At 48.7% G+C, this 16,046-nt stretch overlaps 1 protein-coding gene across 2 annotated transcripts in view; it reads left to right on the top strand.

Annotated features, from left to right (window-relative positions):
• Positions 1-2,038: 2,038 nt before the first annotated feature.
• Positions 2,039-16,046, top strand: part of LOC148830261 (ribosomal protein S6 kinase alpha-3) — a 52,519-nt gene continuing 38,511 nt past the window's right edge. The window contains exons 1-2 of one of the 2 annotated variants that reach the window (XM_088920420.1): positions 2,039-2,436; positions 4,225-4,281. In XM_088920420.1, the coding sequence (XP_088776546.1) occupies positions 2,374-2,436; positions 4,225-4,281 (120 nt within the window). In that variant the 5' untranslated portion in view covers positions 2,039-2,373. The remainder of the gene's footprint in view (positions 2,437-4,224; positions 4,282-16,046) is intronic. The other variant, XM_088920419.1, reaches the window with a different exon arrangement.

Here is a 16,046-nt window from a genome sequence, read left to right as displayed (position 1 = left end):
TGTCTGTGTCTGGCCTTGGCAGTTTACTCAAAACAGGTTAGCCTGCAAGAAATGAAGTGTAGATGTACTGTATTTATTTCACTCACAATCTCTCCCACATCTCTAAACCCTCCCCCCACGTTATTGGAAAAATAACAAGAGTAGATGCAGACTTATTAGACAAAAGAAACGTTACTGTATTTTTCTTCTTTTTAATTTGTGTTGTGTTTTTTTTCCGGGTTTCAGCGCATTTTGTCAAGAAACAGAGCTAACTAAGCATGGGTGCTCAGAGAAAGGTAATTCTATCAGTGGGAATATCCTTTCTTTCTAATGAGGGTGCTACAGCGAGACACAAAGTTTAAGACACTTTAGGTAGGTAAACGTGATAATTCATTTTAATCCATGTGACACGTCTGCAACAATTAATTGGGTTAATTTTGGTTTTCCATTTTGAACATCTGAATGTTCTCAAACAGCACTGAAAAAAATGACAGAATCAGTCTCAGACAATATGAAGGAACTCTCTAATCTCCTGTAACTCTGCTGCACTGCCTTCTCCGTCGGAGATGTTTGTCTGTCCTTGTTGTTCTGTTGCATTGGACAATAAAGCTGGAATTGAATTAAAACGGCGTTTCTTACGTCACAGTAGAAACCACAGATGTCAGTGTAACTACAGTTCTTTGTTGGATTAAAGCTCCATGACGTAGGATGTGTCAGGAGCTCCCCGATTGCCTAACATCTTACAGCCTTTCTTACACAATAGTTTAATTATTAGTCCTATAACACCGTGTTAAAACTGCGTCAACACGTGTACAGTCTTGTACGTAGAACTTGCAGTTTTCCTTTCGCTCCATAGATGGCACATTCGTCGTGTCCCATGCTACCTCCTGCAGACCTGTCCTGGTAGACTCTCCTGGACAGTGCAGGCTGGTGTAGAGAGCCGAGCTAGCCTTAAAAGCTGTAAATGTCCAGGACTGCCCTTGAGCTCCAGGAATCTCGCGTTCAGTTTTTAAGTGGGCAAATGTAGGCCTTGATTTCAAGACAAGCCACATTCTCAAGTTTAATTCTGAAAATATTTGGGAGAAATAGGACTAGCTGCTGTATGTGTGTGTATGTGGGGGTGTGAGATTTAATCGAATTCACTAATTTGTACAGGTAATTGGAGGTGATCGGTTTCGGTTCTCTGCAATTATCACAAGAAGAAATAAAAAAGAAACATTTCAGTCGCTGTTGATGTACTGTCCTGCTTGTATTGAATGTATGCATTCGGCGTTGACAGATACACACGGGTTTTGGACAGTTACAATGAAGCGTTTAAGAAAAAGATCAGAGCTGTGCACAGCGCAGAAACACGTCACCCATCTGAAGCGTCGTGTTTTGACTCTCCGCTTTCCACGTCGTTTACAACGTTATGTCCAGTTCTCCTTTTTTTAAAAAAAAAAAACACTTTGCGATCTGAATGCCAGGAACAAGCTGTCACTGACACTCACTTTTTTTTAAATAAAAAAAAATCAATTTTCTTAACCCCAGACGAGCTCACCATACAGCAGCCCTGCTTCTACATACCTGTCCGATGTCTAACTATTCGCTAAGTACGGATTGCGGTGGGAGTTATACAGACACGTCTGTAGATTTTATTGCACTTTTGTTTTATGTTTTGTGCCACGTTCATTTTATTATTTTTATTTGCTTTGGCAATACTGACTGTCCCCATCGGTCATGCAAATAAAGCACCTTGAATTGAACTGAAATATATCCCGTCTATCTGGGCTAGCCGGCCGGGACAGCCGTGTGGTAGGACCGCTGGGGGAGGACGGTGGGGGGGGGGGGCGGGTTCAGAGAGCTTGCGGCTCGGTGACTCAGGTTCCGCCCTCGGTCTAGTCGCCCTCTTCTCTCACCTGGACACGCTGCCCGGTGGGGGGGGCTCCTCCCCCGCTCCCCCCCCCCCCCCGGCGGCGCAGCCGTGACGCAGCAGCCGTGACTCGGCAACCGGCCTCGCTGTGACGGACAGGTAAGCCCGAGAGAGCCGCGGCGCCATATTGAGAAAAGCGGAAGTGAGCGAGAGAGAGAGAGAGAGAGAAGAGACAGACTAAACGGAAGAACTCAAGTCACCGGATTGGACTATATTAGGGCTCCCCACCCCCCACCCCCCCGCCGCCTTTTTTTTTTCCTTCGTTTTCCGCTCAGGGGCAGCTCGTCCCTGTCAAGAGTTTAGGCTTGTTTTCTTTTTTTTTTCCTCTCCTGTTTCCTGACGCCCCCCCTCCTTCCCTCCCTCCCTCCCCCTTGTTTCAGCGTCGTAAGCTTTTTTTTTTTTCCCCCTGGTGTGTGCGAGTGTGTGAGAGTGAGCGTCGTGCTGCTCCGGTCAACTGTCAGTCCGCCTGACTCCGGCCGGAGATGCCGCTGGCACAGCTGGGGGACCCCTGGCAGAAGATGGCTCTGGGGGACGTGGAGAGCGAGGTGAGTCTGCCGGACGGGACCCGTGTGTGTGTGAGTGGAGGACGGACCGACGGACCGACCGGACCGGGGCGAGTTGTCAGCTGGGACGCGGTTGTCAGGAGGAGGAGGGGGGTTGTCTGGACCGGACCGGTCCTCTCCCGGAGATCCGAGCTTGTCCTGGGACGGCACAAGCCGACTTTTAACTTTGCGACAAATATCTCAACTTGGAATGAGAGAGAGAGAGAGAGGAGAGAGAGAGGCGGTATAGTGGCGGCAGCGACTGCGACTTGCACAGGCGTTTTTTTTTTTAATCAGTTTTCCAAGTTAGTTCTGTTGTCGGCACAAACCCGGACGGACGGGGACGATATACAACATCGCCGCCTCCCACCCGTGATGCGTTTATTCACCTGCACATATATCTATATAGTTTTAGCAGCTGCCGGTTTCTCGGAGCTTTTTTTTTGTTGTTGTTGTTATGTGTGTGTGTGTGTTGTGTGGCAGTTTTGAAGTGAAGCGGAGAGGGGGTGTCAAAGCCTAGAGAGGAAGGAAGATCGATCGCGGAGCCCGTCTTGCACTCCGCGATCCGTTTTTGAAAACCGAAAAGAAAGAGGAAGAAACAGGCGTACACGGAGCCGGAGGAGGGAGGGAGGGGAGGGGGACGCACTCGTCTAGGTCAAATGAAGACTTGAAACCGACACCGCACACGCAGGGGCTTGGCTGCCGCTCAGACACGTGTGCGGACGGGACGGGTCGGTCCGCGATTTCCGACGCCCTCGTCGTCGTCGTGAGGGGGCCGGGTGTGGTGGCTCACAACGCCGCAGGTCGGTTTTTTTGTTTTTAGACGGTTTTGTTTGTTTTGTTGTTGTTGTTGTTGTTGTTGGGGGTTTTTTTTTTTACAAAAAAGGCGAGGCAGGTTTTGCGGTGTCCGGCAGGTAGTAACAACAACAACAACAACAACAACAACAACAACACGGGCGAGGCGGAGACCTGTACGCCTGACTTCTTCTCCCTGCTAAACTTTTACACCCATCCCGTGGTGTGGCAGTCCCGGTTTTCTTTAGCTGGGAATGCAGGCGAGACGCTGAGTGACTGGAAGGAGTAACCCCGCGGCCCACGATCCGCAGTGACACCAGGCGGCTCTCTCTCCCCCGGGGAGTGTCCGGACCTGCCAGTGGCTGCTCTGTCATGTCGGCTGTGGCGAGACGGCTGAGCGGGGGGACCGAGAGGTGTCCCAAGCGGTTTTCGTCCACCTGCCTGCTTTTCTGTTCCCCAGTAGCGCCCCCGGTCGGGGGGACATGGGTGTGTGTGGGGGACACTCGACTACACTAGCTGTAGTGATGTCGTGGGAACCCGTGATCCTGTCGCGCAAACGAGAAACTCGACGAGCTCCGTGCTGTGGAATCGGCTGCCCGGGTCACTGGCTCAGATGCCTCATCTGGAGTTACCTTGTTTTTATGGGGGGCAGCGTGACCAGTTGCCAAGTTCAGATGGTCATATCCGAATTGTTACAGGCCGCCGAAAAAGATGCAACTTCTTGGAAACCTGGCTGCTTTGTTTTAACTAAATTGCTTTAGCAAACTAGTTTTTTTTTTTTACGTTTCTGACCTCAGGTTTGGGGGGGAAAAAGACAAAAAGCAAAAAAACGAAACGGCTTCGCACAGCAATGGGGGTTCTGCTGGGACCGTTTCGGTTCTGTGTCCGGCCTCCCGGAACCTTGTCGAGGTCCGAGACCCGTGACCGAGCCACACGCCCAGCCCTCCTGTCACAGCAGTCTGGTCCTCACGGTCGCTTTGTTGCTTGCTTCTGCAGAATGGGCATCAGGTGGCAGAGGACTCGATGGGCGAGGACGAGCCTTCGATGTGCAGCGTAAGTCCAAGTTCCGTTCTGTTGTGGTGGTCCTCTTTGAGGCTGCCGGACCCGTCATCAGTGTCCCCGCTCTGTGTCCTCCTGCTCGGCGACACTCCCTCCCTCCTCCGTCGCCGAAGACGTTGGGGGGACCTGTGTCCCCAGCTCAGTTCTGTTTCTCCTCTCGCAGAGGACACCCGGCTCCCCCCAGTTCATCCTGCCTGAAGTCCACACCTCATTGAATTGCTGGCATTCTGCAGGTTAAAAGTGGTTTGTCAGCACCCTGTCAGCGTGACCCCGGTTATTAGATTAAAATGACCTGGAAATGGAGTGCATTGATTTCTTAATCCCTGTTTTAATGGTTCAGTGGCCGTATTGAATTTATTTCAAGCGGCAGTCTGTACCTCCTCTCTCTGGAACTCTAATGGTCCTAAATGCATCTGTGTTGTAAGCAGCTTGTGGGAGTGATATCCACAGCTTCCTGACATCTTACTGTAGGTGGTGCAGAAGTGGAGAGTCAGGGTATACGAGATGTCACTAGATGGTAAGATGAAATTCAGAGAGCCGAATGTGATTGGACACACTTTGCTGAACATTCCCGAGTCTTTTATAAATTGCCTCAAAACAAAGCGGGGACATCTGACCTTGACATTTTATAAGCCAAGCCAGGAATTTTTAGAGGATCACTGTCTGGTCTTTGCGTTCATGAATTATGTATTTGGAAAAAAGTTTATCTGGCTTTATTATACCCAAGCCGAGTTTGCCTGGTCCTTGTGCTGTTTATAGAGGTTCCATGCTAGAGAAGGGTAATAAATAACATTAATGGAAGACATCAGGATGACTTCAGCGCAGCAGATAAGACTTGCTTATATTGAGAAAGAGATTTAAAATAAAATCTGTTTCTGGCTTTCTGCACTGCCACTGGTGTCACACTGCCAAGTGCTGAGTATTTTGTGAGAAAGTTTAAATAAAAAAAAAAACTGCTTTATTCAAGCATTCAATACAAGATAAAGCAGATCCTACAGCATTGTACAACTTGAAAAAACCCAGACCCACTATGTACCAGTTGCTCAGTTTTCAACCTTTTTTCTGCATTCATTCTTGATTTCAGAAATCTCCGTTTATGCATACAAATGACAAACGGATCTGTGTTTCAGCTTGAAATTGCCACAGCCTTAGAATATTTCAAAGGTCACAAATGAGAGGAGGCTATTTGGCCCATCCAGCTGATTTGGTAGTTAGTAGCTAATTAATCTACGGATCTCGTCCAGCCATTTCTTGAAAGAAGCCAAGGTATCGGCTTCAACCACATGGCCGGGCAGTTTGTTCCAGACACCCACGTCCCTTTGGTCAGGGAAGTGCCTCCTGTTCCTGTTTTTAAATGCCCTTTTATGCCGTTTCCACTTCTGCTCTCTGGGTTGCCTTTCAGACAGAGGAGCATTAAGGACCTGCTGGAAGGTGGGGTTCAGAGACTCGACACCTGCTCCTGCTTAAGCAGTGATGCTGAGCACACTGTGCTTTTGACTGCTGTGCTTTCATTTAGCTTTTTAAAATAATTTTCAGGTTGTATTTTTCTACACAGCTCCACAGAGCTGAAAGTCTTTAAAAATTAGTTTAAGTAAAGGGATGATAAGACGGCATGAAATCCAGGTGTCGCAGGGCTCCTTCCGGACCCCCGATGGGAGTCTTTGGTCAAGCAGACATGTTTTAAAGAGAGGTGGTCACTGTACCCATGAGCTCCACTGCCACACTGCTCCTCCTGCTCCCTCTTGTGTCTGTTGGTGGTGAACCATAGTAAAGCCCTTGTTGCTTCTGAGAATAAACCCACAAAGGTAAATAGAGGCGCTTACTGGATCTCTGTATCTCTCTGCACTCTTATCGCTTGGAAATAAAACACAAACTGTATCCCACAATGAGTTTACAAAATATTCCGTTTGTTTTTAAGTGTTCTGCCTTCCTGTTCCACCCCCACTCTCTGTGGATTGCTTCAGACCCTTGGGTTGTGATCCTAGGCCAGGGGTCCTCAGCCCAGTACCTGGAGTGCCGGCGTTCCCCTTTAGGTTTTCAGTCCAGCTGGGTTTTGATCTACCTAAATCTGCTCATGATTAGTTTATTTTAAGATCTCTTTGGGTGCAGATGTCTTAAAGAGACCTAGAAAATCTGCAGACACACCTGCCCTCCAAGATCAGGGTTCGAGGCCCCTGGCCTGTGCTGTCATAAATGCATAACCGGTGCATTTCAGGTTTTTCCTCCTGAAGAGGATGTTTAAATAAATGGCACATAAATGACCTGTTAAGTTCTCACACCATTCTGATTAGGAATCCGTTGTTTTTTCTTCTGTGGAGTTGGAAACGAAAAATCTAGTCGAGGAAAGAAAGCAACAAACATCACTTATTTGTGCTGTCTGTCTACGTCCTTGGTTTTGCACGAGAACTGGCGTGGCAGCCTTCTGGTCTGGAGTACAGAAAGATTCTGCAGTTCAGTTTTTTACGTAGAAGACAGGGTTTAATTAATTCATTGCGGTCTTTATAACACTCATCCTAGTGTGTTAATTGCAGTTACAGGCACGGGACTGTGCATTGTGATATAGAGAGACATTGCCAAAAATAAATCCAGTTTCAGTCAGTCTTGCGTAACGTGTTGATGAGGCTCTTCATTCAGAGTGACCTCACTCACTGCTGAGAAGGTCCTGAATACCGAGGCGAGGAGGCAGGCTGGGTTCCTTCGGTCGCTGTCCGATCTTCTGGTCAGCCTCTCTGGGCACATGAGTGAAAACGCCTAGTCTGAAGCTCAGTATGGTATTAAGGGGCTCTTCAAATTCATGGGACTGCATGTATTCTGAGTAATTTCACTGTTTTGGTCGGAAACCTGTGCATGCCGTTTGCCGTTGTGCACGTTAGATGTGGTGCTGGGAGAGAAAGCACTGTTTCGGAAAGGAAGAAAGGAGGTTGATGGTGCGAAGAAGAGGAGGGTGAGGGAGGGGCTTCTGCAGGGTCAGAACATTTTTTTCTGTGTCTCTTCTGACAGGGCGTTTGCACCATTGGTGCTAAATCTTGGCAAGTACTCAACATTTTAATCTTTATTCATTTTATGTAATAGTGACATCAAGAGGAGTAAACTCTGTAAAGAACGTGATGATAGTGTGTGCAACGTGCAAGAACTTCATAATTACTGGGGGAGTGAGTCACTGAGTTTAGAGATGAAGTTTTGCGGTCACAGAAGAGCTGTAGGATGAATCTGCATAACTGAAATTTTAAAGCAAAATCCTCTTTTAATTGCGAGCACCGAATACTCCTCAAGATTAGCTGCCGCTGAGGTTGGCGGATTTGTTCGGTGCGTTCTCTACTCTTTTGGGCTTATGATAAGGATCAGTTGCATCATAGAATGATCTGTATGAACTTGTCTAGAGATATTTCAGCAGGAGAACTCCTGACAGATAATTATAGACATGAATGCCAGAGTTATTGATCTGGCATTGGAGAGGCCTATTAGATCTCCGTGTGCTTCTGGGGAAACTGGGATTCTGTCCCATCCCTCTCCTGGAAGCAGCACAAGCATGCGTCTGTTCGGTGGATCCCAGCTCCAGGTGTCACATGAGGAGCCCAGCTCATCTTGCAGATTTTCATGGGGGCTCAAGTCTGGCGTGCTGGGCAGATGAGAGGCAGGGCTCACGTTCTCATTCCGCAAGAAAGCTGGTTACTCATCCGAGTCATGTCGGTCCTTGTGGTGTGCGGCAGGCAAGAGATCCTGGGGCTCGACCGGCGTAGCACCTCAGGGTGCCATTGGCCCCTGTGAGGGCTGTTCACGCTCAGACCAGCCGTCCGCCGGCCTGCCGCACTCAACAGAGTGATAGCGCATCGTTATGTCCGAGTGCCTCCATGCTTACTTGTGGCCATCAGAGTGGTCTGCACAAACCATCGTGGGACAGGACTTGTCTCCACTGCTGGAGAGTCCAGCTGAGGTGCCATGGTCCAGCCTCTGAGATACTGCCGGCGCAAAGGCGTTGAAGGGCTTTAGGAAGGATACAGACTTGGAGGCGTTCAGACGTGGTCCCGCAGGTGGTACCTTCGCACCATTGGCTCCTCAGCCAAGCACAGACGCCAAGTGTCTGAACCTGCGGCTCCTCTCATACAGAGCAGGATTGCTACTGTAACCACTTGTCATTGCTAGGGTAAAACTAACCCGTCTCAAGACGGCTCTCTTGATAAAGAAACCAAGACGACTCGCTTCTGTTCTAATTCCTTGATTTTTGCCAGGTTTGACAATGAACAGGTTGAATTGCCTCGCGACCTGTGCCCAGTCACATATAGGTAACTAATGAGTTGATTTTGTACTGATGTACCAGTCTGAGTCTCTTAAACGTATCATGTTCATTCATAATCAATCACTCAAAAACATGTGATCAATATGCAAAATCTGCATGTTTTATTTTTCTATGAACATGCACAAATAGTGGCGCGTTTATTTTATAGCTCAGTGTATATCGTATAGGCCTGGCCCTGTTGAGCACCACTGCAGAGAGCTGCAGCTCTGCCGTGTTTTTCCATTAAAGTGCCCTGTGACTCCTGCAGCTTGTTCCCCACTCTAAATGACCCAGGTGAAGCCGAGCGATAACCAGCCTGTGCAGCTTTCAATTCCCGACTGGAGAGCTCACACTGTCTGAATTAATTTTATCTTCCTGTTCACATGAGTACAGGGACTGGTAATCCCACAGGTTATTTCCCCTTCCAAGAAAAAAAAAGCTTGCAGTTTTTTCAGTTCTCGTGAGTTTTGCTGGGCCTGTTTCTGAGCTGGGGTCGGTGCGTGCGTGCGTGCGTGCGTGCGTGCGTGCGTGCGTGCGTGCGCGCGCGTGTGTGCTCTTACTCCTTATTTTCCGCCTCGGTAGGGCTGAAGTGGCCGTCCCTGTGCTGTGACTTCTTCACAAAGACCCCGACATATTGGTGATGGTAGCAGTTTTGTGGGAGTAGCGGGGATGAGAGCACAGATCCCTGAGAAAATATGCCTGCTCTCATCATTGAGCTGCTCACCTCTCCAGCCTCTTTCTGGACGTGGGAACCAGAGTTGTGAAAACTATCAGCCAATATCGAATCAAATGTAATTTTACAGAGCTGGGCGTCCTGTCATAGAGGTTAATGCCCTTTTTTATCTCTGTAAGGGCTTTACAATAGGGACCTTACAATAGGGCTGTAGTAAAAGACAAAGCATCTGAGAAGTAAATTTTATGGGGCTAACCTCCCAAAATCAATGGAATTTCAAGCATTGATTCAGTACAAAAAAAAATGTTGGCCACAGCTCTTCTTAGCTATTAGGAACTTGAAAAGGGGGTTCCTGAATAGATCAGGTGAGAGATGGCTGAGTCTTGTCATGAAGTCACTGGTCCGTGTCTGAGCTATGTCCTTCATGTGGTTTCTGAACAGGGACAGAGGTCACGGGGGTGTCACGAGTTGCGGTCAGCCAGGGTGCCCTCTTGCCCAGTGGGTGTAAGTGTTGTTGGTGACCAACACCCCTGCTTATCCGCTCAGGTGCAGCAGTGCACAGTTTGGCAATCAGGCACTGCCTTTTGCCTTAAAACATTGGGGTCACGTTGTCTAGTAAGTTCTGCTCCGTGAAAATGCTGGTGCAGAAAGGGATCACTTGAGCCTGAAGCAGTCTGTTGAGATGTGTAAGTTGCAATGCAAGATAAGGTGCAATCAAATGCTGCTCATTCGATTAGTTTCGATGTGCTTTTCTCGATGAGAAGGAAAAAGTTCTGACAGTCTGAATACGTCACTGCACACTGCCAGGTGTGATGTAAAAAGTGGTCATGTTAGATTGTGTGCAAAAGGTGCTGCACTTGTTTGAACTTGATCGGCACTTGTGTGGATTTATAAAGTTAATTTCTGCCAGTGTAACTATGAAATATTTTCTTCTTTTATAAGGTGGTGTACGGTCAAGCTTAAAAAAACGGTCTCGCACAATTAGGTGTCACATCTGGCTGATAATGTCACTCGTCACACCATTATTCAAACATCCAGTCAATCACAGTTACACAGAGGAAGTGAGTGATGGATAGAGATGCGATTTAATTCCATTCCTTATCTCGCTGGTTGTTGATTCTGCAATGAGGAATTATTCTCCCATTGACTCACCTGGTTAAACAAGCGTTTAAACGGAAAAGAATACATTCGCTTTGGACTTTGGGGGACGTGGTGGGGCTGCTATGTATAAAAGCCAACAGATTTTTAATAGGCTTGTGTGAAAGTGACGGGCTTCCAGGTGTTAGTAGGAGGATCCGATCTGGAAGCCTTGCGCAGGACTGTCGGTTAAATTGTTCAAGTCATTTGGAGAAAAGCTCTGTGACGCACGCTTACACCCGCTTACGGTCTTGTAAGATCGTGAGTGCCAGTCACATGAGCGGAGTGAGCATGCCCGGTCCTCACCAGCGATGGCTTGGCGTGGGTGCCAGGCTGCGTGAAAGAGAGTCCACCTGAGTCACGCCGAGGAGGCCCGAGTCCGCGACACAGCTGCCTCTTCCTGCTCTCGCTCTCTTCCTCTTACCTCTCATTGACGTGCCTGCGCAGGAAGCGCTTCGTCTGCCCTGTTGCCACAAGGCACAGCTGCAGTATAGGAAATTACCAGACGATATCAATTCAAAAGCATAAATGAGTGCGTACTGGCATCGAGACGTCTGTTGCCACATGCGTTCATGGTATCGTGAGAAAACCGCTGGTGGTGCTGGAGCACGCACTTGAAAATCCCCCCAAGTCCCCGCAGTCCCTGCAAGTGTGAAGGAACGTGAACCTGTTTTCCTGTGCATAGACGCACATCACTTGGCAGTGTTTATTCCTGTCTCTCCCACTCCCTCCCTCTAGTGTTTCCTGTGCCGCTTGACCTTGGTGAGTGTTGGCGTGTTGAGCATCGTTTCCCCAAGTTAAAAAAAAATAGTCCCTTTCGCTAATTAATCTCACCACGGTCACACTCTAGTCCTCCCAAGTTGTGGAGCTTCGAGATTGATCTTTCTCCCCCCATGATTAATAAGCAGTTGAAAACCAGTAAAGTTAAAAAAAGAAAAGGTTTGTCCTTGGGGATCTTGCTCTGAACAGCACCTCGGGAGGCAGGTGTGCTTCCTGGTCCATGCTCAGGTGCTGTGCTGTGCCATGAGCCCTGACCTCAGTCCTGTTCCGGGCTGTGACTAGGCTCGGAAGGACCAGCTCACTGTTGGCTTGGCCCCTGGGACTGAGAGGGGCTGTCGAGTTTTGGTTCGGGGAATGCGACCAACAAGTAAGATTTAGTGGCTTGTACTTTAGTTTGTTAGTTCCCGAAATGTCATCCACCCAATTTTTTGGCACAGTCCACAGTTACTTGTCAGCAGTGTGGGGGCGGTGGTTAAGGCTCTGGACCACTAACTGGAAGGTTGCGTGTTCAAATCCCAGCTGTGTTAATGGGTACAAACATAAGTTCTCTTGGATGAAATCTTCGGGTGAGTAATAATGGACACAGGAGGTTTGTTCCGGACACAAGAATAGTGTTGCGAAGTGTGATAGTTTTGAGTTTGGGATTACTTAAGTGTGGCACTGTGACTTCTGAGAATGAATGGAAATGTTTTTCTCAGGGAAACTCAGATCTTGCAGTGTTGATTGTTAAACGGTGTAGTTCTCAGTCTGGGCATTTCCCCCCGCCTGAACTGTGGTAGGAGTGACGCCGTCGTGCTTCTTTCAGAGCTGGGGGATTTTTAGAGCTTTTTCCTCCACAGGCGGAGTGTGTTCCCCATTTTCTAAAAGAAGTTGTGAAACCTTCAAGGCGCTAATTGAGCAAGAAACTGCTGGCCCCTGAGGGGTGGGGTGAAAGGAGACCAAAATCAATTTTGCTGTCTCTGAAACATAGCTGTGGAAAACGAGGTGGTGTTTATTAGGAAATTAGCAGTCAAAAGGCTTGAAATCCGTCTTGTTACGCTCGGCTAAGAAACTTGTTTACTGTGAAAATAACCTCTGGCATTTTTCCTAGGCTGTGCCCATTGTGGGAGGTTGCGATGGCCTGCTTTCTTTATTTTTCTTTCCCAGGCATGGAAATGCTGTGATTAATAAACTGGAACCTTATTACATGCCATCCAATTAGCTGCAGTTTTTTTGGTAATCAAATTGGGTTGTCGGCCTCATTAAGGGAAAGCCTCTTAATGTGATTCGAAGATGCCAGACCTGACTCGGATGTGTCACTCGACAAATTAAAATTTCCTCCTTTTCAGAGGTGATTTGTGACCTGTTGAGCCGCAGATGTGCTGCAAAGCTTTGATGTGAACGCAGATTTACCCTTGGATTTGCTGCACAGACTTGCCATCGCATGACGAGAAACTGTAATCGGGGCTCGAATTTATTTTTCTGACTTCAGCCATTGGTTGGCATTGGCAGATATTTTTGGCAGCTGTCAGAACTTTGTTTCTTTGCTGCGGTACATTGGCACAAGACATGGTGGTGAGCAAAGACGCGATCGCAATGGGTGAAGCGGGTGTTTCCGAGAGTGCCAGCCCCACCAGCCTCGTGCTAATGAAATTAGCGTTCAGTCATCATTACGGGAAAAATAGGCAGAACAGTTCGGCAGTCACTTTGTATACGTTAGGCAATTAAAAAGGGAATTTTCATAAAAGGCAGTTAGGTAACTTCATATGACATCATGCAGTTGCTTTTGCATGGTGAGTGCTAGTCAAGTAAGTAATAATGGCGCAACCATTCGTGCAATACGAACAGCTTCACTGGATTGTTTCCCCATGTGGTGCAAATTCACCTTCTTTCTCTCTTTATTTGCCATGACTCGTATGCACTGTTGTAGCAAAAGTGATGTAATGCCTGACAATCCGAATAAGAAAAGTGGAAGTGCTGTAATTTCACTGTGTGAACCTTTTATGTGGCCTGAAGTTACGAACACAAAAGAGATCATGAAGGAGAGGAGGCTGTTCGGCCCAACTTGTAGTTAGTAGCTCACTGAGCTCATTCATCTGTTTCGTGAAAGGTGCCGGGTTATTGGGTTTAACAGCATGACCCAGAAAAAACTCCCACAGCTTTTTGTGTAAAAAAAAAAATGGGGCCTCTTGTTTTCATGTTAAATAATGTTTGATCAGTAAAATCAAGAATCGGATTCTGTTGTCCAGCTGTACAATCCAAGGAGAGGCTGAAAGAATTGAGCCAGCTGTTAATCTTCCTCTGAGGCCTGTACTTCCAGCAGGACAGTTCCTGCAAACCGCACACTGAAACCTGGAAGGGCAGTCTAGTGAGTAAACATAGCAGGCTTGTTCCTACCCCTGTGTCTGTTTCCCTCTCCCAGCTCTGTCCTGGCCTGGCGGATTATAGAAATGACCTATCACATCCTCCATCCACATCTCCCTGACTTGAAGCACATGGCGCACATGGAAAAAGTCCTCTCATACAGGATGGTAATCGTGGTCCCTGCGTCCTGTATATCCTTCACGTGTCCCATTAATGCAGCAATCATTGGTTATTCCTATTGCCAACAGAGAAATGTGCACGAGTATGTGCAAAACAATTAGTGCTGTTCTACTGGCTGACAACGTAGAACTTGAGACCGGATGGACTTTTCCTGGAAAAGCCTCAGTTGAACTGTGGCACTGTGATCCAGGTGAGGCACTGCAGGGATGGATGTGACCGTTACCAGGGTTTTTAATGAGGGCACTTCGAAATCCGGATTTGTCTCCCGACTGAGGCTCTGAACTGATGCGCTGTGGAAACGCGGCACCAGCCCTGCTCGCAGACAAAACCGTGCTTTTTCAGAATTGCTTTGAGCCCTGTCACCAGCAAAGCTCTTGGCAGATGGATATTTAATCTGCTTCATGCCATCTGGACTTACTTTTTTGCGTCTTTAATGAGTGCAGATTTAACAGACCAGGTTTCATCTCTCATTATGTAAACAAGGTGCTTGTGAAAAGCCGTTCACGGGGCATTTTCCTGTTTTACCCTGTTTGCTCCAAAACGCCAGCAAGAGCTCCTGCCTCACGCAACCTCTGATCTTCACTCAAAGAAGCTGTAGGTAGAAGCTATGTTTCACCACTGGAAATGACTGGATCTTGGTCTTTACTCAGCTATTAGCTGAGAAGCCACACATTTATGTTCGGGGGGGGAGGTTAACCGTGTTGGAGAATACAACTGCCTGCACACATTGACAAGGCTCCTTTCCTTTTGCTCTGAACTGTTTTTTTTGATTGTCCAATTACATGCCCACGAAGTACAACAGGCACATCTAAACGGTGATACATCCAAGTGGGAAAATCCGCAGTCTCATTCCCCATCCCTCCCAACCCTGCACTCGGAAGGGCACGTCATCACAGGTCAGCCGACGTTAAAGAAAAAGTGTCCGAGGGAGCAGGAATGCCCAAAGAGCTCAAGAGAGAAATGAGGTTTCTCTCGGATGGTTGCTTTGCTGTTGTTGGACGGTCTGGTGACAGTGTGTGGCACCTGTTCTGTGCCTTACCCGAGTTTAGGGCGAGGGGAGGAAGCCGATGGGAAATGGGATATGAATGCTGTGCCGTATTTCCGTGCCCCTCCTCCAGTGCGTCGGACTGGACTGTCTCAGGAGAACCATCCCCGACGCGCCGGACTCCGCCGCCTGCTTTTCCAGTGCTGTGTGGAGGCAGGGGGGGAGCCATTACAAATTTACAGCAAAATGGAAGAATGAAAAAAAATGGCTGAATGGACAGAAGGTGGGGAGAGGATCCCTCACTATCCTCAGTGGGCTGAAATGAAGTTAAAATCGGTAAACCCCACGCGGCACCGAGCGGACTCCCGCGCACGTGGTCGCGGCACTCTGTGGCCTCACCTGCGGAAGGGGAGGTGGGCGGAACACGCATGAGGCGGGAAGGCTGTACCTGTCGCTCCACACCGTGGAGACCAGGCTGTGCGTCGGGGCAGCTGTGACCAGTCGTGTGGCTACATGCCGCAGGGCTCAGTGGGGGACGGAGTGGCTGCTGTGCGCAAATCAGGATGCTAATTGGGCCGAAAAGCTGGGTGAGGGTTTAGGAGGGAGGATAGAGGCCCTTTATCTAGTCATAACTAGGGTTTCAGATGATTGAACCCCTTGTCAGTAGCAGGCTCCCTGAGGTCCTGCCGACCGGGTGAGATGACGGACCTCGCGGCCTTTGTGTGCACAGAGACCTGGGGCTTGAGACAGCACCGTTAAATATCGGGCACTCCCAGTGTCCACTAGAAGAGCTGTTGTGTTCCTGTAAGAGGTAGATGGATGCAGGACTTCTTGTAGCCACATGGTTTGTTGTCAGACACTCGGGCAGGAAGCGCCGGTTCGATTTACTCGTGTCGCAAGCTGTTGACTCCAGTCGCGCGTCTTCAAAGAGCCGTGTGTCTCTCCGGCAGACGCTCCTTCTGCCTTCCCCCACTGCGGCTCCTCTGAGGAAGAGCCGGATCGCGTTCAGAACAATGCCAGCTGTTGTTCGGGCAGTTGGAGCCGTGTATCGGTTTTGGTGGAGAGAGCCACAGAGGCTGCGTTTCATCTGGTTCGTCCGGAGTGTGACTACAGAAATGAGAAACTTTAGTTTGCTGGAGCGCCGGCACACGCGGGCAGTGGGTTGAGAGCCCAGGCTGAAGAGACGTGCAGAGCCCATCGGTGTTGTCGGGGAGCTTGCAGTGTTATGGAGAGTGATAAAATAGTTCTTCACGGACTGACTGAATAGAAGAACAGACTGAGCTCAGGGGGGCGTGATGGCAGGCCTGACGGGCCGCAGCGTGTAAGCGCCGTGCCTGTAGAGAGTCTGATCCCGTGCCGGCTGACCGGGGCTCGGTCTGTTCTTC

The sequence above is a fragment of the Atractosteus spatula genome, chromosome 7, assembly GCF_055471065.1.
Source record: "Atractosteus spatula isolate fAtrSpa1 chromosome 7, fAtrSpa1.hap1, whole genome shotgun sequence".
Classification (NCBI taxonomy): domain Eukaryota; kingdom Metazoa; phylum Chordata; class Actinopteri; order Semionotiformes; family Lepisosteidae; genus Atractosteus; species Atractosteus spatula.
The sequence above is the reverse complement of the archived record's forward strand: the minus strand, read 5'-3'. Positions and strand labels throughout refer to the sequence as shown.